At 36.2% G+C, this 25,710-nt stretch overlaps 1 protein-coding gene and 1 non-coding gene across 3 annotated transcripts in view; one reads left to right on the top strand and one right to left on the bottom strand.

The window, feature by feature from the left end:
- The window catches only part of Pdcl2 (phosducin like 2), a 29,783-nt gene extending 12,373 nt beyond the window's left edge, over positions 1-17,410 (top strand). For both annotated transcript variants that reach the window (XM_010640273.2, XM_010640274.1), the window contains exons 4-6: positions 6,795-6,938; positions 12,012-12,220; positions 17,239-17,410. In XM_010640273.2, the coding sequence (XP_010638575.1) occupies positions 6,795-6,938; positions 12,012-12,220; positions 17,239-17,390 (505 nt within the window). In that variant the 3' untranslated portion in view covers positions 17,391-17,410. The remainder of the gene's footprint in view (positions 1-6,794; positions 6,939-12,011; positions 12,221-17,238) is intronic.
- Positions 5,081-5,187, bottom strand: LOC117284302. Its single transcript, XR_004515370.1, has one exon. It is a non-coding gene; the product is annotated as a U6 spliceosomal RNA (small nuclear RNA).
- Positions 17,411-25,710: the final 8,300 nt, after the last annotated feature.

The following is a 25,710-nucleotide window of genomic DNA, read 5'->3' as shown; positions in this document are numbered from 1 at the left end:
GAATAAACTTGAAAATGAAGAAATCTAAATTTTAGTAGTATTTTTTAAACTCCCTTTTTATGAGATAAAATTACATCATTAAAAACTTTTTTCCTTCTGCTTGTTTTTATTGCAAAATTATCATGGGCTGTGAGTATAACTCAGAGGTAGAGTGTCTGTATTTTGTGTATGAGGCCCTGGATTCAAGGGATTGCAGAAGTGTGCCACCTGACTGGCTCTCAGACCTACAAGCAAGGCCTTTTCAGCACTAGAAAAAAAAACCCTAAAATAGAAAATCATCCAATTATGTAAAGTAGAACTTCATTAATTATGTATGAGTAAACAGAAAATATCAATAAAAAGACTATCATGATTTTGTATGCTAATGAGATGACTCATCGCAGATGAAGTCTTCTTAGATACCTTCAGGATGGGATCAGTTTCCAGAAGAATCATGCATGTGATTAGAGGATTGGAACTTTCAACCTCACCTCCTCCAGGAGAAGAGGAAGGAATTTGAATTAATCACCAATGACTAATCATTTAACCAGTCATCCATATGTAATGAAACCTCCTGAAAAATATAAATGATAGCACTGTAATCTGAATATTTGTATTCTTTCAAAATTTTTATGTTGAAACCTAACCATTAGCCAATGGTATTAACAGGTGGAGCATTTTGGGAAGGTCATGAGGGCTGCCTACTTACGAGTGAGATTAAAGTCCTTCTAAAAGGTCTGAGAGCCAGTCATGGTTGCACATGTCTGCAGTCCCTGCACTCTGGGAGGCTGAGGCAAGAGGATTGTAGTTTTGAGCCTAGCCCAGATAACTTAGAAACTTAATAAGACTCTGACTCAAAAAGATTTTCTTTTAAGGGTTCAAGATGTATAGAAATATAGCTCATTGTGATGGCTCTGTATTCCATCCCCAGTACTACTATAAAATTCATTTTATCTGTAATTAGAGATTAGTCAAATTAATTGAAAATACCCTTACATTTAAAGTAATTACTCCTAAAGGCAGCCTTAGCTTCAACCATTTATCTATTTGTATTTGTGTTTGTATATATATATATTTTTTTTTTTCTTCCAGTGCTGGGGATCAAATCCATTGCCTCCAACTTGCTAGGCAAATACTTTTCCACTGAACTATATCCCAACCTCTCTTATATGCTTTTGTTCCTCAGTTCTTCCATTAATGCTTTCTTTTTTCATTCAGCTGATTTTTTGCAGTATACCATTTTTATTTATTGTTTCCTTTTCTATATATCTTCTATGTTTTTCTTAGTGGTTTTCTTAGAGATAAAACCAACCTCTAGTTTGAGTAATAGCAATCTAGGTTCAGTAACATTAAGGGCTGGGGGTTTAGCTCAGTGGTTCTGCCACCTGCTTCACAAGCACAAGGTCTAGAGTTTGATCCCTGGTATGAAAAAAAAGCAATAATAGCAATCAAGTATCAATAACATTTAAACACTTGGCTCCTATTCATCTTAATAATATTTATGCTGCTACTGGCACAGACTACACTGCTTTAAATGGTGTGTCCATTAATGTAGATTTATAATTATTGCTTTATACATTTACCTTTTATATCATATAGGAAAAAAGGAGTTAAAAACCAAAAAAGCATAGTGATACTGGCTTTTATATTTCCCTATTTGGTTATCTTCACCAATGGTCTTTATGTCTTCCTGTGACTTTTAGTTACTGTCTAGTGTTTTTTTATTTCAGCCTGAAGGACTCCTTTTGCATACTTTGTAGGAAAGGTCTAATACTAACAAATTCCCTCATTTTGTTTTGTCTTGGAATACCTTAATTTCTCCTTTATTCTTCAAGCATAGTTTTGCCAGACATAGAATTCTGAGCTGAAAATTATTTTCTTTCAGTAGTCTTAAGTATACCAAACTCTTCCCTTTTAGCATCCAATGAGAAACTGGATGATAGTTTTGTTAATGACCTCTTTATGACTTTCTTCTCTCATACAAGAGTATCTTTGAGTTTATCCTCTTTGGAGTTTGTTAGATCTCCTAGATTTGTAGATCCATGTCTTTCATCAAATTTAGGAAGTTTTTAGCCATTATTTCTTCAGATATTCTTTATGACCTCTTTTCTCTCTTCTCTCTCTTTTGGGATTTCCACAATATGTATTTTTGTCTGCTTGATAGTGTTCCACCTACCATACATTTTTCTTCACCTTTTTTTCCCTTCCTAAAATATAGTTATTGTAATTGTCCTATCTTTAAGTCTGCTGATTTCTTTCTTTTGCTTGCTTTGAAGATCTCTGGAATATTTTTTATTTAGTTATTTTACTTTTTAGTTACTCTTGCTTGTTTTTGTTTTTGTTTTTACCCACACTATTTCTGCCTACCCCCGCTCCCAGTTTTTGTGTGCATGTGTGTGTATATGTGTCTAAGGATTCTAGCTCCTTTTTATTTTGAAACAGGGTCTTACTAAATTGTTTAGTTGCCCAGGTGGGGCTTGTGATCCTCCTGCTTCAGCCTCCCAGAGTCCTGGGATTACAGGCATGTGCCACCATGCTCATACCATTTCTGACATAAAATATGTAGGATTTTCCCCATGCCAACCAATTCTTCAATTTACCTAATACCAAGTGGCCATTCTGCAAATCAGTTTAATCTGACACAAACTACCAGATTTACGGCAGACTCCAAGTTAAAAAAAATCACTGTATGCTCACTAGAATAATTGTAACACAAAATACAGACAGTAACAAAAGTCTTGGCAAGCCTTTAGAGAAATTAACACCCTTGTTGCCGGGCGTGGTGGCACACACCTGTAATCCCAGCACTCAGGAGGCTGAGGCAGGAGGATCGCTGTGAATTCAAGACCAGCCTGGGCTACATAATGAGTTCCAGGTCAGCCTCAACTACATAGTGAGACCCTGTTTCAAACAAAACAGAAATTAACACCCTTGTCTTTGCTGGTAAAAATGCAAAATGATGCAACCACTTTGAAATACATTCTGACAAATCATCAAAAGCTTAAATGTAAAGTTCTCATGTTATTGAACAGTTTCATTGTTGGGTATATACCCAAGATAACAAAAACATAGAATATGTATAAAAATGTTCATAGCATCATCACAGCCAAAAAGTAGAAACAAACTGAATATCTATAACTACTGTGTGGATCACCAAAAGTACTATATTTTTGCAATGGAATTATTATTCACCCATAAAACAAAATAAAGTACCAATATGTTTTACAACATGGATGAACTTTGAAAATCATACTAAAAAGAAACCAGTTGCAAAGGCCATATAGACAGAAAACAGGTTATTGGATACCAGGTCCTCAGAGAAGCAAATAGAGAGTAACTGTAAATAGGTACAGGGTTCAGTTTGGTGTGATAAACATGTTTTATAATTAGATAGTAATAATGATTCCACAACTTTTGGATCCAGTTTTTTTCCTAATCAGTTCTTTTCCACACAATGACTATGGCTTGCATCCTTTTCATTAGGGTTATATCATCTCAAAATCCTCTACCTCATAGAGGATATTTTAGAGAAGAATCATAGAAATTGATATATCACTTTGATTCATGTTCCAGTCTTATGGTCCTAATATATCTAGAAAGGAAGCCAGCAAGTATGTTCTGTTTTTTTTTTTTTTTGATATAATAAAACTATAGGTCCTAACCAGGCATCAGGACAAGATAAATAAAGAAAATATAATATTCAAAAAGAAGAGATAAAATACTATTTTGTAGGTACTTAGCTACAAAATAACAAGTGAATCAGTTCAGAGGCTCTTATAGCTAAAAAGATGAAGAAAAAATTGTATGTAGCCATGGACATATCTGTAGTCTGCTTTCATGGCAAATACACTAAACTGATTTTCTTGACACATGTTCCTCTTTTTCTTGGTATATATGCCAGTACTGCCAAAGCTAAAAAGCTGAAACTATATGTCTCAGACTTCACTTCAATATGGGTAATATAATTTAGATCTGTTGAGCAGATTCACAGGATATTTGAATTCAGAGCCAAATTATGGAGGAAAGATAATAATAGCACACAATGCACCCACCTAACCAGCACTAATATAGAAATTACATTATAGTTTTGGAGCCATTATTCTGGTAGCAGTTTATCATCATCAGATTATTGCTATGGAGAGGGATTTCCAGACAACAATTGCTACTGTGGATTTCAGAGTCTCAAGAGTAAGCTGATAGGACAACAATAAGAATACAGGTTCCAGATTCCCTGATTTCTAGATTATGGCAAAGAAAGCCTTGGCAGACCAGTTTTGCAATGGAGTCATTTCTGGTTGCCCAATCTAGAATCTACTCCTTCTACCTCTCCACTGAGTTTGCATAGCACTTAATTCCCCAGATTAAACTCCTTACTACTTAAAATAATCAGAAGGCTTTCTGTTTATGCAATTTGATCTCAACTGATCTGACTGTTCAGTGAAAAATGCAGGTCACTGAACACTATGTGACTTCCTAATGGCAAAACTAGCCTATATATTTACTTTTCTCCCCAGCCCAATCCAATGAAATAGAAAATAGAAAGAGGAGGTGGTAAAAGCAGGGGAGGGAAGTAGTTGGCAGTTACAGCATTAAATAGGGCATGGTGCTATCACTGGAACAAGAACATTTTGAAATTTCCGAACATTAAGCCAGTGAGATCAAATGGAGTTAGTGATAGCAATATTAAATAATCAGTACAAACAAAGTAGAGCTCCCAGGAGATCTTTTTTTTTCAGCTTTAATTGAGTTTATTGGTACATTTTAGGGATACAGTACAGTTACATTCATTGTTGGGATCTTGTACCTCTACATGACAAGTCTTGATTCTCACTTTTTCCCCTTACCCCTGCCCTCCCTTCACCCCCTCCTCCCCTCCCCATCTACAAACACTTTATTTCTATCTTTTCATTATCTCACTTTTTTCTTTTCCCTTATTACCCTTCCCCTACCCATCCAACCTTCCCTACACCTTTAGCTCCTTTCTTCCCATTTCTAAATGTCAGTAATCTTATTAGGATCTTATGTATTATTGCAGATTATTCACACCAGGGAAACTACTCGGTATTTACACATGTGTGACTTATTTATTTCTCTTAGGAGTAAAAATATTGAACGCTTCACGAATTTGCGTGTCATCCTTGCGCAGGGGCCATGCTAATCTTCTCTGTATCGTTCCAATTTTAGTATATGTGCTGCCAAAGCGAGCACTCCCAGGCTATCTTTTAAGTAGCTCTAGGTTCTATATCTTCCGGGAGAGGAACAGTTAAAGGACTTCAATTGGAAAACTATGAGAAGTTCTATTTAACCCTGCATTATTATCTTTAGCATCTTCTTTTAGGCTTCACTTTGCTTGGACTGTGTAAAGTGAGAGCTTTTGCCTGACATATTTCTACACATAAAATACAGCCAGAATGTTTTAAAATGTATCCAGGATTTTGTTTTTATTCAAGTATGATCAAGAGAGAGTTGCCATTCAAAGGATAGGTTGTCATTCACCGTTCCTAAGAGACATCCCTCCTAAACACCTGAATTTGTTAGGAGCCAGAAGGAGGAAGGGAAAAGCATGGGCATGATCTGCAGCAGGAAAGATTACACAGGGAGGATAAACAGGCTAAAGACAGAGTAGGTACAATGATTTTTGGTGGGCTCTGGGCTTTCAAGACCATCTCTAGTTGTTTCCTACCATGCCTTGTGATGACGGGGCAAGCACAGGTATGGCTCAGCCTGATAAAGATGACTGAGGGTCTGTGCTCTGTATTGCTTGGTTTGCATTTGAAGAACTTGCTCTCTAGCTAGTGTGTACTCTTTCTTAGAATTAGCTTGACCTGAGATTGGCACTGAGTCTAGAAGATCAATAGATGACAGAAAATAAGATAATATAGTTAACATGTGGACAAAGGAGGGTAAGTACCCCAGCAAACTTAGAGGTATAAAATCAATACGTGAAGAAACTTCAAGAAGTATCAGAAACCATCTGGGTTTGCTGAATAAATCCATCAAACAGCTTAATCATCAGAGTATGTAAATTCTGAAAGTTGTTTTAACAAAATAGGTAAATGTTGTGGAATTCTCATAGGGGCCAGATAATATGCTAAGAAATTTGCATGTACAATCTCATTTAATCCCCAGCAATCTCCAACAAGAGTAGGTATTAATGTTCTTATGTACAGTTGGGAAAACTGAAGTTTAGGAAGATTAAACAACTTGCCCAAGTTCATGGTACTATTAGGTGCTAGAACTGGCATTTAAATCCAGTTTATCTGTCTTAGAGGCCAAGCTTTTAATCACTCTTCTGCTACCTTGCTTCCTGTAATAAAATTAGTTTATTACAATTATAAATATTCACAAAGACTGGACTGAGGGTCAGTTTAGCATGTAAAAGTTATAAATATGGGAATAATAATAGCATGAATTTCATAAAGTTTTTGCAAGGATTAAATTAGCCAATGTAATATACTTTTTAAAAGTTCTGCCAAATAATAAGCACTCAATTAAATATCAACTACTATACAAGCTTTCTGTCTCATGAAGTATTTAAATTGTGTGAGAATTTGTTGGCCTGATGTCTAAATAACCTAATCTTAAATAAAAATAAAGTTAAAAGTTAGTAGTAAACTTATTATACTTGGTAATGTCTATCATAACACAAATTCCCATATAAGATAATTTGACTTTATAGGATCATTGATGTTACCTTGTGACTTAAAATGTTTGATATGAATGGGCATTATATTCCTTTTCCTAAATTGTTACTGTGTATGAATATGACCTCAAGAATATGACAATTTTCTTATTTCATTTTACTTTTTAATCAGAGAAAAGCGGTTAAAAGAATGGAAAGTACTTCAGAAAAAACAAAGATTTGGAGAATTAAGAGAAATTTCTGGAAATCAGTATGTGAATGAAGTCACAAATGCAGAAAAAGACACATGGGTTATAATTCACTTGTACAGATCAAGGTAATTACCATGACATTTCAAAATGTTAATGTACTAATGTTTTAAAAGACATTTCTGATTTTAAGGCTCTGTAATGCATATAACAAAAAGAAAAAGACATCTATATATTACACATATGTAAGTACATCTATAGAGTTGTAATAGTCATTGACTTGAGGGATTAAATTAGGTATTTAAAAATATTTTTATTTTTAGTTTGAAGAGCTCATTTCATTTCTTAGAAAAATAAGTACTCTTTGTAGTTAGTTTAAAACTTTTTACTATGGAAAATATTTTAAAATGCAGAAAAAGTACCTTAGCATAGACTCAACAATGACCATTTTGCCATATTTATATCATTGCTTCTATGTTGGTATTGGCAATTGAAAAACCATTACAAAGTAAATTATATACTTTGTGGTGATTTATCCCTGAGTATTTCAGCAAGCATCTTTAAAACACAATGGTGTTGGAAAGAAAAATTCTTTTTTTCTCTGCCTATTTCAGGTTCATTGGCTGGGTCCTACAAAGTAGCCAACTGACAGATTAACAGGAGAAAAACAAAGTGAAGTCTATTATTAATTCAAAGAGTTGGTGATGCAAAAAAGTAGCAAAGGAAAGGGACTTTGCTGAGGTGTGGGAAGGTAAATACATGGAGGAAACTAATAAGAGATAAAGGTTGTTTTAGTAAGGTTTGTTATGTGGATTTCTCTGATCTCCAGTTATCTTTAGTTATTAAGAATTATCATGATTCTTCCTGATAGAGGGAAGGCAGAGAGTTTTCTTATGTTTCTTCTCAGTTACTTTCAGCTCAAAATAATTCTTATGCCAGAGTGGCATATTTTAGGACAGTATACTCTGAACCCATCAAGGGCATTCTTCTACACAACCACAATATCATTTTTCCATCTAGTAAAATTAACAGTAATTCCTAGTAACATTTACCACCTAATTATCACTCAAAATTTCCATGCTGACTTCAAATTTTCTTTAATACATGTTGTTTGCATAATGGAACCAATCAAAGATCATGTGGAACATACAGATATTTCATGTCTCTTAAGGCTCTTTTAATAGAATAATTTTCTGCACATCCTCATTTTCCAAAACGTTAATTTTAAAATGCTCCACTGCCCTGGTGTGAATAATCTGCAATAAAACATAAGATCCTAATATGATTTCTGTCATTTAGAAATGAGAAGAAAGGAGCTAAAGGTGTAAGGAAGGTGGGATGGGTAGGGGAAGGGTAATAAGGGAAAAGAAAAAAATGTGAGATAATGAAAAGATGAAAATAAAGTGTTTGTAGATGGGGAGGGGAGGAGAGGGTGAAAGGAGGGCAGGGGTAAGGGGAAAAAATGAGAATCAAGACTTGTCATGTAGAGGTACAAGATCCCAACAATGAATGTAACTGTACTGTATCCCTAAAATGTACCAATAAACTCAATTAAAGCTGGAAAAAAATAAAATAAAATGCTCCATTGTACTAATGTACAAATGTCCCTACTCCTTATCAGCCTACTACAGTAATGGCTGAGGAGAGTAGACTTTTTCCCTAGTCTCATTCTCTCATTGAAAGTCTAGCTGGCTCCAAGGTACCAGGCCCTAGGCCTCAGGGATGCTGACATTCCATGGGCAGAGGCCATGACAGTAGCCCTCATTATTGTCATCTTAATCTCTGAATAATGTATTTTTTCTCCAGATTCTTAGAGACATTTAGAGTAATTTTTGCAAGTCACAATTCTGCAACTTGTCAGCTCATCAGTTTCTCAGCCAAATTGTAAGACATGCCCCATAAAAGTAAACATTACTTTTATCATTATCTAAATCTATTGTTAGATTGATTTTTAAAGAGTTTTAAAGTCTTAAAAGTAATTTCCTTCCCATTTTCCTATTCCATTTTTTGATTAAACTAATTTGTAAATGCTGCAGGTAGTTCTCACAATAACAATGAGAAATCCTAACATCTTCAAATCTGAGATCTGTTTGTAGTAAATGTTATATACTGAAGTGGTTCATTGAATGCCTTTTCTTACCCCATATGCTTAGCGTAATGGATCCTGCTTCAGAATGCACATTAAAGTAAATACATGTTTTTCCTTTAAAGGTTATTTCTAAATAAATTACTAATTTTGACAAATAATTTTCAAAAATTCATAAAGGGGTAGAAAATGTGTTTTAGTGTGCTTCAAAAATCTCATGCTCTGCTATTCTAAGAATGGAGTTTTATAATAAATATGTGACTTCAGAAAGTTTTCTGATGCCAATCTAAGGTCATTACATTAAATATTTTCTTGACATTAGGAAAATACATTTGGGGTTGGGGTATAGTAAAGTATTGCCACATATCAGCATATAACATATATTGTAATAAAATCCATCTCTAAATATCCAAATTTATAAAATGCATAATAGAAAATGACTATTTATTTCAAATATTCTTAGAAAAGTCAAAATGTTTTGGTTTGGGTTTTAGTAGTGGAGATGAAAATCAGGGCCTTTGCACTAGGCTACGTGTATGTATGTATGTATGAATGTATGTATGTAGATAGGATCTCACTAAGTCACTAAATTGCCCAAGTTGTTTGCAGTACTGAAAATCAAACCTAGGGCTTTGCACATGCCAGAAAAGCACTCTACCATGGAGCTACACCTCCATCCCAGAATAGTCTAGTTTTTAACAATAAATTTATTAATACATTTAAATATCATAAAGAGAAATATAAGTGTTAAATGAATTCAGATTTGTAGTTACCTCCTTTTATAGGAAGGCAAGAGTTTATTTTTCACTAGGTACCTAAATTCCTCAACATTAAATTTATGGAATTCAGTCCACTTTTTACCCAAATAGAGTCTCAACCTGCTTAAGATCATTTATAGCAAGCTGAGCTTCCTGGGCCAGTGAGTCTAGGGACTCAGCTTGATGCAGGTCTCGTCACTGGTTTTTATTACATTTTGCATTTATTATTATTCATATTCCTCCAAGTTCATATTTTGAAATTTAAATATATAACTTGTCTTGTTTAGCTTTTTCCTCCATAAACTGATGTATAACATGACCTAAAAGTAGATTTCTAAGAATTTCATTGATGCTAGGGATGCAAAGACAAATAAAACATAAATTTTTTCTATTGCATAAATTTTAATACAATAGATGAAGAAAATATAATAATAAAGTTTTTTAGGTCCTATTGCTGAAGTCTACAGAGTAGAATAAAAGCCCTAGAGATAGTTAAGTTCTACCTTTGAAGAAGTATGGAAAATTCCTATGGTAACTGATTCTTGGTTTTGGATTCAAAGAAAGAATAAATTCCCTAGGTTTACAGGGTTGGAGGGAGTACGACAGGATGAATGGGTTATTTTAGACCCATTCCTTCTAAAATAAGGAATAAGCAGCTTGAACAAAGTCACAGAAGTATGAGGTATCATGGTGCTTTGGAAAGCTTTATGTAATTTGGTCTCTCTCAGGCACATGGTGCAATATGGTGTCAAATAGAGAATAATACTGGAAAGGTAGGCAGGGGCCAGGCCATTAAGATCCCTGATGGCCCCACTGCAGAGTCCAGACTTTATCCAGAAGGGAGTGAGGAGCCACTAAAGAATTCTGAGCTTAGGGAAAGGGCAGAATCTCAGGGTTACACAATTAGATTTTCATGTTGAGCTTTTTTTGTAAGCAGGTCAAGGATCAATATAGATAATGAGTCAGTAAACAGATTTAGTGTAATCTGATGTAGCTCAGATAAGAAAGGAAAGAAGTAAAGCAATGGGTAGAGGTGGATACAAAATGAGGAGGTGAAGTCAATATGACTTGATTACTGATCAGACACTGTGGAAAAAATAGAGAGTGCCAACCTAATAAAATATAGATCAGACTTTTTTTTTTTTTGGATTGGGAAGAAGGGAGATGAAATTTATCAGTTGTTGATGTCAGGATTGTTAGGATTGTCCAATGAATGTGTCTGGACTGAGAATATGGTCCAGGATATAATTATAAGGAACATCTACATTTGAACAAAGACAGAGAAAGTCACAGACTAAAAGGAAATTAATAGAAAGTGTTATTGCAGAAACCAAAAGAGGACAGCATTTCAAAAATAGAGGTAAGAAAAACACCCTTCCCCTTCCCTTTTGAAAAAGATCTGAGACTAGAAGGAAAGAGAATAATTATTATAAGGGGAGGAAGGGTTGTAAGGGCCTAAAAATAAAAGCTCTAAGATTTATTAACTTAAATAAGCTTACAATGGGAAATGAGCCTTTGGAGAAGGAACAATAAGAAAACCTAAGTGTGAAGTAAAATAACCAACTACCATAGGGAATGTAAGGGCTGTGGAATAATATAGAGGTGGTGAGACTAACAGGCTATATGTGAGGGACATAGACTAGGAGAAAGGGGGTGAATTGGAGAATGGGTATAATAGGAGTTACATGATTAAGTAGGAAAAATTGGAGGTTTTGGTCATACTTCTAATGAATTTTTAATTTCTGATGAGAAATGATTCTGGAGAATGGGGACCAGGAGGTGACATGGAATGGAATGCTAAAGAGGATGAGGTTTGAAGTTTGCTAGGGTCAAGGAAGCCTGAGATGAGGAACACTGAATGTGATACTCATTATGTGGAAATAATCTTGTGAACTTTATTTCAACTAAAACTTTAAGAGGTTTCTTAGAAGTATACCATGTACATCCAGGGATTTAGCTGTGTGGTGCTGCTGCCTGCCTCACAAGCACAAAGTCCCGAGTTCAACCCCCCATAAAAGTATGCCATGTTTTTGTTTGGGTCTGTGTCCTACCTGTGGAAACTATACTGACTTAAATTGATAGTAAGTTGAGTGTAGTTTGCCTAAGTCAGGCATTAGACTCCCACAATAGCCACTGTATCTCTAGGACCCAATAAGAACCAGAGGATTATACATACAATTTATACAATTTATCACTGGTAAGGGTAACAGTAGCTGATGATTAGGATAGGCCTTTATGTAAAAAGCAGAGATATGTTATTATAGAGATGTCTCACTTATTTTATTAGGCTGAAGTGAATAGTCTCTTTTTAAAGAAAAGTCTCTTTTTTATATTATGGGTACCATTTTTCTTTTTAGCATCCCAATGTGTTTGTTGGTCAATCAGCATCTTGGCCTCCTAGCAAGAAAGTTTCCAGCAACTAAATTTGTTAAAGCCATTGTGGATAGCTGTATTCAACACTACCATGATAATTGTTTACCAACAATTTTTGTTTATAAGAACGGTGAGATAGAAGGCAAATTCATTGGAATTATAGAGTGTGGAGGGATAAGTCTCAAGCTGGAAGGTAATAATTTTTAAAGTTTGTTTATAAAAATAAGGTGAAATCTTCTATAGTTTAATAAGCCTCATCAAAGTTTATTTCCTTGAAAAATAAAAGTTTTTTCCTTGCTTCTAGTCTTTTCTTTAATACCTCCAGAATAATTTTCCTACATCTACTACTTAAAAATCTTTGGTAGTTTCCTGTCCAAAATAACTTACAATTTTAGAATTTTCTGTCTTGGGGTTAGAATTTTCAGCCTCTCATTCCAACTATATTTCTCATTACGTTGTGGTGTCTGCTCCAGCTAGGCTGGTCTTTAGCCACACCACCAGATCATACTTCATACATTTGTGCTATTATACCTTGTATGAATTATTTTATTGTACCTAAAACTCCCTGCCAGTCTTTTTTCTCCCTACCCAGACCCTACTTTTTTGTGTCTTCCTCTTGTCCTGGACTTGATTAATAATCTTGGACTAATGAATAGTCTATCTTCACTTTCTCTACCGAACTTCTGTAGAATATATTATCTAAGCCACTCATTTTTATTTATTCAAACACTACCCCAGTTTTATTGATTCATCAATTCCCCTTGTGTCTCAACTTCCTAATAAGTGCTGGGACCACATCTCCTATTCCTTTCACAGCACACAGTAGAAGGTTATATATACCTACTTGTGTAATGATTTTTAGTTCCTAAATTTTTGGTCTATTCACTTATTAAAACTATTTAATCTAGGAAACTGAACATATTTTTATCTTACTATCATGCTGAAGAGCTGTGGAGTTAGCTCAGGGGTGCCGTGCCTGCTTGGCAAGTGCAAGGTCCTGAGTTTGATCCCCATACCAAAAAAACACCGGTCTACTCTTGTTCACCTGTTTGCCTTTGCAACTGCAGCCGAAACATACAAGAGAGTTGGCTGAGGCTAGAAACCTAATTACTGTCATGCTAAAGCCAGATGAATGGCTGTTTTTAAACAGCTATTCTCTCACAGTCAATACCCTAAAACTGGCTTTACTAAAACCAGAGTAATTGGTTCATATTCTGCTTTTCTTTTTTAGTCTCTAAGGCTCCTCCTTGGTTTCACACCTTGGTTTTTCTAGCCTGGGCTTCATCTTTTTTAAGTTAAAAATTAATACACTGAGTGCAAGAAATTACTGTCTTACTCATGAAATGATTACTGTCATACTGCTATTATAAAAACACCATAAACTGGATGGTGTGTATAGAAACATTTGCTTCTCACAGTTCTGGAGGCTTAAAAGTCTGAGTTTAAGGTCCTAGTGGATTCAGTGACTAGTGAGGGTTTGTTCCTTACTGACTTTTTTCATGTTTTCCCATGATGAGGGAAGCTCCCACTCATGAGAGCTCTATTTTCATAATCTAATTGCTTCCCAAAAGCCTATTTTTTTAATGCTATCATCTTGGGGTTGAGACATCAATGTATGAATTTTGGGGTATAGAAACATTTAAGACCAAAGAGATGTCAAAAAAAAGTGGATGTGAGGACACTTGCATCACCAAAAATGTTGAGAGATGGGGGGGGGAGATGAATATTTGTTTCTGTTTATTTGCTTACCTTTGAAAAACATATTGTAAATATAGCTGAAGTTGCCTGCCTTTCTATTCTCAGTCCTATTTGTTTTCCTGCTTCCTTAGAAGCAAACACTATCGTGAATTTAGTATGTTATCTATTCTTTCTTCCTTTTTTTGTATTATCAGATATACCTCAACTTATTTATCTTGTAACTGCTGATAGAAATGTGAGTTATTTCCAGTTTTCTCTTTACAAATTATTTTGCTCTTACTATTCTTGTGCCACTTTTGGAAATTTCTCAAGGATTTATACAGAACTGTGGGATCTTAGGACTTTCAACTTCACTGGATAGGTGACAAATTGCTCTATAAGTGAGAATTACATTTTATCCTCTCATCAGCCATCTATGAGTATTTCCATTTACCCACATCTTCACTAGGTTTTGTATTATTATACTGTTACTTTTGTCAAGCTGATGGATATGAAATAGTATTTTGTTATTAAGTTTGGATTATTAGTGGGGTTTGTAAATATATACTGGTCATTATTGTACTTTCCTTTCAAATTGTTTATAAGCTTTGTCCATTTTTCAGTTGTGTAATTTGATTTATAGCTTGTATGTGAATGGGTGTGTATATGTATATGTGTGTAAAGTTTTGGATATTGCTTTTATAGTATTGCTAATATGTCTTCCAAAATAATACAGTACCTTGTTATTGTGTGTGTGTGTGTGGTGATGGGGATCAAATCTAGGACCTCTGAAATACTAAAAATGCTCTGTGGTTGAGCTATATCCCCAGCCTTAGTTTGCACTTTTTTTTTTTTTTGAGACAGGAAAAGTACTTAAAATTCAAACTCCTAGGTTCAAGCAATCTTCCTGCTTCAGACCCCTAGTACAGGCATGATACCCAACTTCATTTTGATTGCCACACAAAGTTATAATATTGGCACAGTCAAAACTATTTTATACTTTTTATGCTTTCTTTTTAAAACACTTCTGTATTTCTAATGTGAAAAAGATAATTATCTACACTTTCCTAGTTTTAAAGTTTTTTTACACTTAGGTCTTACATAGCATTGGAATAAGAAATGTATCTGATTTGATTTTTTGCAAGAAAATACAGTTATTTCAACACCTCTTCTTAAAATTTAATTTCTCAGATATTTTTGAAATTTATTCTTTAACTGGTAAAGTACATGAAACATAAAATTTATCATCTTAACCATTTTAAAATATGTAGTTTAGTTGGCCTAAGTAAATGCATATTGTGCAACCAGTCTCCATACCTCTTTTCATCGTGTAAAACTGAAGCTCTCTACCTACTAAACAACTCCCCAGTCCCTTCATCCCTCAGTCCCTGGCAACAACCTTTCTACTTTCGTCTTTCAGAATTTGACTACTCTAGGTAACTCATATAATTGGGATCATACAATATTTTTGTGATTTTTTTTCTCTTTGTTTCACTTTGCGTATACCTTCAAATTGCCTTCATGTTGTGGCATGTATTATAATTTTATTTCTAAAATCAAAAGTGCCAAATTTTATTTATACATTCATCTGTCAATGGATACTTGGGTCGCTTCCAACCTCTGGCTCTTGTGAATAATGCTGCCATGAACAGAGTATTTGAGTATGTGTTGGAGTCCTTGTCTTCAGTCTCCTGGGAAAATATTGAGACAAAGAATTTTTGAGAAATGGTAATTCTTTTAAGGAATTGCCATGCTGTTTTCTGTAATACTTGTGTCATTTTACTCTCTAATCACCACTGCAGAAGGGTTCCAGTTTCTCTACCTCTTCACCATTTGTTTTTATTGTAATCCTAGTGGGTTTTAATATTTGCTGCACCACTGTAACAGTTTAAAAATGCTTGAATATGTTTCTGAAGTCTCTTTTATATTCTCCTGGTCTTTTTGTTTAGCTCTAGATTCATACAGCACTGTGCAATTACTACTACTTTATAATAATTCTCTGCTAAGTCTTTTTTAAAACTTTCATGTAACTTGGAACTAGTCAAGTTTTCCTATGAAAAACCTTGTTAAATATTTATTAGAATTAAATTTATAGATTAACTCTTGGTTAAGTATTACTGTGTTGCTGTCCATCTGTCCATGAATGAGACATATACTTTTTTTTTTTTTGTACCGGGGATCATTTTTGCTCTGCAGTTCAGGCTCGTCTCCAATTCATGGGATCCTCTTGCCTTGGTCTCTCCTGGGTCCTAGGGCTGCTTGTGTGTACCACCATGCCCGGCTTAGCCTATCATTTCTTTTGGTCTTCCTTTATGTCTTTAAAGTATATTTTATAATTTTCCTCACAAATGTTTTGCTCATCTGTATAGTATTTAGTAATAAATTTAACAAATTTAAATGTGATATTTGGGGATAGCAACTTCTTTTTGGTTATTGGAATCTTGGGCTTTCTTTCTTGGACATTGTTAGTTTGGACTCAAAATTTCCCCCCAAAGCTCATATGTTCAAAGGTGGGGCTTTTGAAAGGTGATTGGATCCTGAGAGCTCTGACTTTATCAGTGGATCAATCCATTCACAATTTGGTTGCATTATTGGGAGGTATTGGAAACTCTGGAGGCTGGGCCTAATAGAAGGGAGTGAATCATGTGGGTATAACTTGCCCTGAGCTCCTTCCTATCTCTCTCTCTCTCCTTCCTGGTTGCCAAGAGGTGAGTTTTGCTCTATTGCATCCTTCTGCCATGACGTACTGCTTCACCTCGGGCTCAGAAACAGTGGGACCAGCAGACCAATGGAATGAAACATCTGAAACTGTTAGCCAAAATAAACCTTTTCTCCTTTTAAACTGATTTTGTCAGGTATTTTGTCACAGCAACAGAAAGTTAACTGATATAGTAATTCATATTTTCTTGAAATTCTCCCATTAAAGTTTTGAAATTTACTAGCATGGTTTTTTCCCCACAGTAGTGTCAAGGCTTTTAAAATTCTTTGAGTGCTCACTTCGGCAGCACATATACTAAAATTCTTTGAGTGTCTGGTGTTATGATTTACTTACATATTTATCATATCTTAGTGTTGTTAATTTTGTATGTGGATTTTTTTGTAATCTGATGGATAAGAAATGGTATCTTGTCATGATTTGGTTATGTCTCATGTAAATTCTTCATCTTACATGGTTTCCCTTTCTGTGAACATTTTTGCCTGGACTGTGTCTAAGGCATTTTCTTCATTAGACTCCTCTTTTTACTTTTCTTTCTGCTTCACTGTTCTTTTCTTAGTTGCTTGACTTGAAGTTTTAAACCATTTATTTTCACTCATTTAAAAATAAGCATTTTAAACCTAATTTTGTCTTTTAAATATAACTTTGCACTATCCAATATGTATTCTGATATTGTAATATTTGACATCTAGTTTTAAATACATCTTCATTTCTACATTATTTTTATTAGAGCCAACTTGTTTTATATAGATGATAAATTCCTCTTTGCATTTTTTCCAAGATTTTTATGCAGCTTGATGATGGTTTATCTATTGCAGAACTTGAATGGAAGCTAGCAAAAGTTGGAGCAATACAGACTGATTTGGAAGAAAACCCTAAAAGAAACATTGAGGATATGATGGCATCTTCAGTTAGAAACACTTCTATTTATGATAGTGATAGTTCCAACAGTGATAATGATAATAAGTAAAAATATTGAATAAAAAGCTTAAAAGCATATGTATTCTGAATGTTTTACTTACTATTGCTTTTATAATCAGAGGTCAGGAAATTTATAGATCTTCATTTCTACACTAGAATTATAATTTACATGTCATCTTAAAATTTTCAGGTATATTTCAGAATATTCATTGCCTCTGACAAAACCACAATTTCTATTCATTCCTTAAATTCTTCTATGACTTATTTTCTGACCCATAATGGACAAAACTGAAAATATTTTAAGTCCTCTGTATTGTCTTCTTACTTTCTAAGAGACTTACTAAAGAAAATAATGAAAGAGAATCAAGAAATTTTATTTAAATTGACATGTTTTTAATTCCAGTATTTGGGTACCTCAAGTAGAAATTCTTATTTACCATTTGTTTTTCTTTAAAGTAGTTTACTGATTTAAAAAATTAACAACTTACTAACATGATACTTTTTAAAGATTCTGCAAAGTACATAAGAAATATTCCTGTTTATTATTACTTTGACTAGTTCTATTATTAAGGTAGAAAATTACTAAGTCTTATCACTAATGAACTGTAGAATTATTAGAAGAGTATGATATGTAAGCTTCTAAATCCTGAGGAGAGGTGAGAAAAAGATATTGTGGGACTAACTTATGTTTTAATAGTAATAACAAAATTTTATCATGAGAAAACAGAATTTTAGGACACTCTAGAAGACCTGTAGGATATATCCTCTTGGCCTAATAACGAGCATCATTTACAGAGTAAAGTTTGGTAAATCCATCACATCACAGTTCAGTAACAGATTTTATTCTATTTGGTTTGTATTGGTGACACATTATTCTGAATAAGGATGTTCACTGATGCTTCTGAGAGAATCTAGTGTAAATGCTTAGATTACAAGGCCATTTTACCTGGGGTCACCAAAATGCTTTTTTGCCACTACTAGTGGGGTAAGGAATCTTACATGCTGCAGAGAATCATGAAGTGAAAGGAAAGTTAAATGGAGATTTGGGTAATAATTTATTTTACCAGATAAAGTAAAATCATGTCAGAGTAGTTACCTAGTTAAATTGATCCAACTCCTAAACTCCTCAAGAAATAGATGGATAAATTCTGTTGTCAAATAATGGTAGAGCCATACGATCTTAAAATTACAATGTAACTCTAATGCACATAAACATGAGCATTATTTTCCCCTCAAAACCAAACAAAAAATAGCTCCCTAAGTGTAATCTTTTTCTTTCCATTTCTTTTTTTGGCAAATATGTATTTACTAACCTTTTTTAAGTTAAAATTAACAAGTTAGTGGAAATAGAAGGTACGGATTTCCTTCTGAACTCAGCTCTACTAAGTGGCAGTTAAGGTTTTTATCCACACACACAGTTCTGAAGACTTCACATTTGGACAACAGAGACCACCATAAACAAAATCCTGGGCCCTTAACCTATTTTTCATTGAAAGCATGATTTGTATTTTCTTCTGAGGCAGTCAGGGACATAAAAGAGGTTTTTGCTAAAAACCATGACTCTTCACTTTGGGGTAAAGAGGCCCAGTAGGTAATTAAATGCAGGACAAAGCTTGACCTTCATTTCATAAAACTCTCAATCAAGTCCTTTTCAGCTCTGCATATACAATGTTAGTCATTTAGGACATTTGTCTAAAAGTTGGAAAAACAGGGTCTATTATCTCTAAATTTACCTAGCCTATCTCATTACCTTTTAAGACTCAGAACATCAGGTTAAGAGATTCATGGGGACCTTCAGCTTTGCCCTAAATTCTCCATTGCCCTAGACCTATGGTCACCCTGAAGTCCAGCCAAACCTCACAACTACCCTCGAGTCATGTAGATTCAGCTACTGGAAATCAAACAGCCATTCAAGCAGTGCCAATTCCTCCAGAGCTACAAAACCAGGACTGAGATAATGATCAACTGAACTCCAGAGCACCATAGCGTCCCCTAAAACTGGTCTCCCTTCTCTTGTGAACAGGCCAATCTGATCTTCTTCATCCGAGTGTGCACCCCATAGCTACTCACGCTGGAGTCCTTTCCCTATCTTCTCTTAGATTGCTAGGGCACCACTTGATCTTTGTCAGATCCTCAAACCAAAACCCCTTACCATTTTCTTACTTTCCAGTTAAAAGCTTTTGCCTAAAATTCATGCTGTTGCTTTAGTTTGAATTTCTGTTATTAGTAAAGTAAGGACACATGCTAACCAGTGACAAAATCATAAAATTATACATTCTAGAACTGGCTCGCTGTTACTACTGCTCTGCTCTTCTGCAAATGCATAGATTTTTCTAGCAAGGGCTCATGCCTGCCATCACAGGTCACTGCTACTTCCACACACGGCTTCATTTGTACATTCTCATTTAAGTAGGACATATTTATCAGAAGGTGAGAAATATGCAGTGATTTTCCATTTTATTGAATGAATTATTTGATGGGTAATTTTAAAGTTGTTGACATTCAACCTGTTTTTACACACAAAGATTGGATCATTTATATATTTCAATCTGATATTTTTGTCTCAACAACTGTGTTGTCTTGAAACTCCATTCTCTACTTTATAGTGCTTTCTGTGGTCCTGGAATCAGCTGCATTTCTAGGGAGCTTGTTAGAAACGTATAACCTCTGGCACTATCCCAGATAGAAGAGAAATTTTCATCTTAATGAGATCCCCAGGTGACTGGCATGTGAATTAAAATTTGAGATGCACCAGGCACCAAATCCCTTAAAACTGGTTTTAGCATGTTCTTTAGCTTTTACACCACACTCTAAATTATTACATCTATCCAGTTTGAAATTCTAATCTCAGTTCCAAGCTAAACATTCTCTGGTTGAAATTGTGACTCAGGAAACTGAAAATGAAAGGTGGGGTTGTTTTTTTTTTAACCAATTTGTTATCAGTCCTTTCTGGGCCCATCCCTCTAGTACTGGTGACTGGGAGGCAAAATAGAGAGGTTTTTCTTAATTGTATAATCCACATCACATCCAAATGCTCACTCTTTAGTACGGTACACTGTTATACTGGAAATAGAGGCAGCTTTCCACAGCACTCAACAGGAGGGATGTACCTCACTCAACAGGAGGGTATTTCATTCAGTAGCAGGGATGTATCAGTGCTAGTCCTCTCTTATTCTCTCAGATTCCTTCCCTAGTCTACACAGCCTCTTGTTGCTAAAATAGCCTTCTCTCTCAAGTGTCATGGTCCAAACTTGGACAGAACTTTCTACCCAGCATCAATCAAACCATAGAAATGTACACATCCTTGCCATACCAAATGATGGACGTGTGGACTGTTTTACTTCAGCCCACTCCCTGGTCAGCTATTTCTCTCCAAGTCTTTCTCCTCCCATTCAGGTAAGTACAGGCAATGCCAACAAATCTGCTGGTCGATGAGCTACCCTTCTTATAGTTACCTCATTTCTACTGCTGATCCTTTTGGACCTGTATTCAGCTAACTTGGAGGGAAATGGGGCATACAAAGGAAAGGAAAAGCCATAGTATTACCAGGAACCTAAAGCGTCAGTTCTTCCAAGCATTCCTCCCCTTCCCAAGTACAGTGCTTATGTGGTCTGTGAGTGAGTTTGGCTAAGAGAGATCTGGTTTTGTTAAACTTTCAACTCTGCCTGAAGGAATCAGTACCTGGCACCAAATATTGCCATCTATTTAAAAGGCACAATAACTTGATGCCCATCGCTCCCTATATATTCAGCATCTTATACAGGTATTTGCTGTATCTCTTAACAGTGTTACATATTCTTGGGGTCCTCAAATACTGTTACAAGCACAGTTATTAGTTGCATCACAACTACAGAACTGATTCTGGTTTACCGCTTTTATACTTTCATATACATTATTAAGGCTACCTCTTCACAATGATCTACCTATAACCATAATTGGGGATATAAAGATGATCCTAAAAATATTTTTTTCTAGAATGCTTGACCTTTTGTTTCTATCATCTAATGGATTCTGTATGTACAGTGATAAAACACATGGTTCTTGTTCTTCTGGATATTATCATGTGGTAATAGAGAAGAAAATTAAGAAAACATCAAACAAATACATACGTACAGAGAGGAATAATGGACATAATAAAAGGGAGTTCTGGATATTATAATGGGGGAAAGGTAGGAGGGGTGACCTATTTAAATAGTAAGATTGCTGAGAAATGAAGGTTTAAAAAGGTAGGAAGGGAGGCAAGGCAAGGGCACAGGATGTGCCAGAGCCTGAGAGTAGAGATTAGCGAGAAATTGAAAGGAAATTTCTGGGTGGGAGTATTATGGGAAGAAGAGAAAATGGTCGAATAAAAGATTGGAGAGGAAGGTAGAGGCCCCATCAAGCAGGGTAATTTGGCCATAATTAATAAGAGTTTGGATGGAATAGGAAATGCTAAGTTTCTTTTTTTTAAGGAAAAAACATGTAACTCCACTTTTATTTAAAAAAAAAAAATTGAGGTTCTGTGAACAGACTGAAAGGAGCATCCGTATTTGAGATACCTTAAAAGAAGCATTAAGTAGGTAACTGGACATGTGTGTGTTATGGCTTGTATCTAGACACCCCCCCCAACCTCATGTGCTCATAAGGTGGGGCTTTCTGGAGCTTGCTGGATCTAAGGAGTGCAATACTGGAATTAAGGGTGTGTGGTATTAAATTCATCCACTGATTGGAATTAGCGTAGTTCTGGTTGTGGCTGAATGAATTTACTGAAGACAGAACCACCATCCTTAGTGTAAGTGGTACCCCAACAGGCTGTAACCTGTATTAGACAAAATGAAAATAGGCTTGCTACTTGCTGTTTCCTACCTTCCGCTTGCCACACTAAGAACTGTTTCTCCTCTGTGATGTCCCTCTGCCATGCTGTCTTGCCTTGGAACCGGCTGATTATAGACTGGAGACCTCTACACACCGTAAGCTGAAATAACCTTTCCTCCTTTAACTTTGGGTGTCAGGTCTTTCTCCCAGAAAGACCAGAAAAATGAAAAGACAGACAGATGCCAAGTACCAAAATCATACTTTCTTTGTTGTTGGGACAAAATACCCAAGGCCCACAAGTTAAAGGAGGAATGGTTATACTCAATTCATAATGTTTCAGTCCATAGATGGCTGGCTCCAAGGCAGGGTGGCATGGCACTGGGATATGGCAAAAGAGAAACAGTCCATGGCAAGACAAGCTGGAAACAGCTAACAGCAAAAGGCGGCAGCAGCAGCAAGAATCTCTTTCCCATTTAGGCTACAAGCCTTTTGGGTGGTACCACCCATGCCCACAGTGAGGCTTCTCACTACCTACACCCAGAACTGATAAACCAATTAGTGGACTAATCTGGTACCACACACAATCTCACTTTCACATCCTCAACCCACATTCAGACACCCTAGATTCAGCCACCTCCAAAAGCCCCATCTAAGACCGCATGGAGTGTTGGAGAACATCTAGATACAAGCCAGAAAAGTATGGTGCCCTAAGGAGAGAGAAGTGTAGGCTGCAGGTAGTTTTGCGCCATTATAACTGTTCCTAGAGTTCCAACTAGCAAAATTGTAAAAATCTACAACCATTATGCCCACCAAGCCACAATTTTCTGAAATGCTCATTCTTGTAACTTTTACGTACCCCAGTGCTCAAAGGAATTACTTGATTTGCTTGGTGTCTCTCAGTTTAGTATTAGTGAGGACTTAAGATTAGACTTTTAACTTTGAAGTCCATAATGCAGTGTATTTCCTTCTAAAGGATCTAAGAGTAATTGACTATCAAGTATGCTTTAAAAAAAAAAAACTTACCTTGTATATCCTGTTATGTGTATCTCAAATTTTCTATTTTCTGATTCACCCTTAACTCTAGTGGTAAAACTGGGAATGTCAATGAAAGGATGAAAAAGATATTGAAAAGAATATAACTACTTTGTGACTGATGGAAGACCTGGAGCTAAGGGAAGAATCTGAGCAAAGGCGACTTACTACCCAAAATTGAATGCCAGTGATAGAAAATACCAGATTCTGTTTTACTCACACACATGCATGCACAAGCCTTCTCTCAATTACCTTATGAGATGGGTTATTAGCCCCTTTTACAGATGAAGAAACTGAAGAACAGCTGAGGAATATCAGTGGAAAAGGGAGTAGGAAATGCTCAGCTTAACTGGGATAAATCAGCTGAAGAGTTGGAAATTCTGTTTGAAGGATACAAAGGCATAAAAGAGAACAGAATAAACTGTTTAAAGAGAGTTTAGGCTGGGGAACACACGAGTATAAGATCTATGAAATTATCTGGCAGTATTTCTGTTTTTGGAAACAGAATGTGGAAGCAGGAAAAGCAGTACTTGTGAACTGAACCGTGGGAAATATTCTTGTGGTAGCAGAGGACTGACAAAAACAAAAGGGGGGATTATCACCAGGCCTTAGTAAATAATTAAATACAGAATGTACAGGAGGGAGGAGTCAGAGTTGAACATAGTTTGACCCTGGAAACTAAGAGGACAATGAAACCACTAAAAAGGCCAAAGGTATTTTTGAAGATACATGTTCTAGAGGATGTGGAATATAAGTAGATATCAGCATTCCTAGAATAAAATGCAAACACCTATCTTAAAAAAAGCATTTAGACCTTGTTGGTTGGCTGCAACCTACTTTATCAGTATTATCATCTCACCTCCTCCCTTGCTATCTACCACGATCAGTTAGGACTCCTAATTGAATTGCATTGACAGAAACCCTCTCAATGATTGAAGCAATAAAACAAATACATCCAAGAATTTATTGAACTTAAATTTTCAGAGGAATTTAGTCCATAGGGCATCAAACATGTCTCTACTTCAAACCTCCATCTTTGGATCTGCTTTTTTCCATGGTATCTTCTTTCTCAATAGTCATGCATGGAAAGAAACTTCAGGCTTCTCTCCAGATGCCAAGTCCACTGGAAAACACCTTTCAAACTAAGACAGAGTTCAACTTTCAAATATGCTTGCTTCCTGGTGTACCGACCAGATCTTATGAACTTAAGGGTTAATTCTACAGAATACATGCAGAATGAACAGAAATGTCTATCAAAATCCCTTCCACCATACAATGGAATAATTGACAAATCATGCTTTCCCATTCCCCATGGAAGAAAAGTTCTCAGTTAAAACTGAGATAATCCCAGCTACTTGGGAGGCTGAAGCAGAATTTCAAGTTCAAGGCCAGCCTGGGCAATATAGTGTGAGAGCCCAGTCTCAAAATTAAAAAGGGAGAGGAACGTAGGTGAATGATAAAAGAGTGCACCCCTAGCAAGTCCAAAGACAAAACACCTCATATAAAGGGCTGGGATCTGATTTAAGCCCCTCAATTTTAATTTTGCTTTGTTTTGTTGAGACAGGATCTATGTTCTGGCCAGAACTTGTTATCCTCCTGTCTGAATCTCTGAAATTCGAGTGCTGGGATTACAGGTGTGAACTACTAAAGCTGGCGAATTCCATAATTTTTATGTTTTTTTCTGAGAATACAGTAAGAATTTGAAATGGTTACTAGGGTTAATGTTATCTTGGAAGGTTTTACAGCCCCAAACCAGAAAACTGTATTTTTTAAAAAACACGATGCCTTCTACTTCAAGTCTAGATTCCTTAAAGCAGGAATTACTAAGAGTACAGTCCTTTTTTTAGTAATTTAGAAGCACGTGACACGTGCTTTCCCACAGGGTCCAAGTGTAGGCATCAAGGGAACCCTCCCCCAAAAGCCAGAAGTATTTACATGTCCCAACCAAAGGAACAGAGCAAATTAAGGCCCTACTATCCCCATTGCCTCACCTCCATCAACCATAATAATGATTCGGGTTTTAACAAAAGCCCAAAGGGAAGACTCCAAGGGAACAAATACTGATCTTGACTTTCCGTCTCCCCCTTCCAGCTCAGGGCGCTGCCTGGACCCCGGACCCGACCACCTGTAAAGAAGATACCCAAGCGCCGATCCTGCCCACGGTTGGGGAAGGGGTGTCTCCGGCGGTCCAGGGACCTTCGCCACCTCCAGGGAGGCAACCGAGTGTCGGGGACAACTCCAACCATCGCTGGCAAAGTCTAACCTGGCGTCGGCAGTGTTTTGCTTTTCGAGGGAGAAGGTATTCCCTTTCTGGCCTCCACATTCAGGCAGAGAACTCTTCTCACTCTGGGCACCCACAGGAAAGCCAAAGCCGCCCGGACCTACCGCTGAACGCTCCCCGGACCCGGCGCGCCTCCACCCCGCCAGGCCCCGCTTTCCCGACTTCCATAACCGGGCGCCCTCCAGACCCGCAGGGAAAAGGGGCGCTGGGAGGGCTGTTTGCCTCGGCGGCCGCGGAGCCCACCCGAACGCGCGAACTCCGC

The sequence above is a fragment of the Fukomys damarensis genome, unplaced genomic scaffold (genome assembly GCF_012274545.1).
Source record: "Fukomys damarensis isolate Sample0158 unplaced genomic scaffold, DMR_v1.0_HiC HiC_scaffold_35, whole genome shotgun sequence".
Taxonomy (NCBI): Eukaryota; Metazoa; Chordata; class Mammalia; order Rodentia; family Bathyergidae; genus Fukomys; species Fukomys damarensis.
Note: the sequence above shows the minus strand (reverse complement) of the source record. Positions and strands in the feature narration are given on the sequence as shown.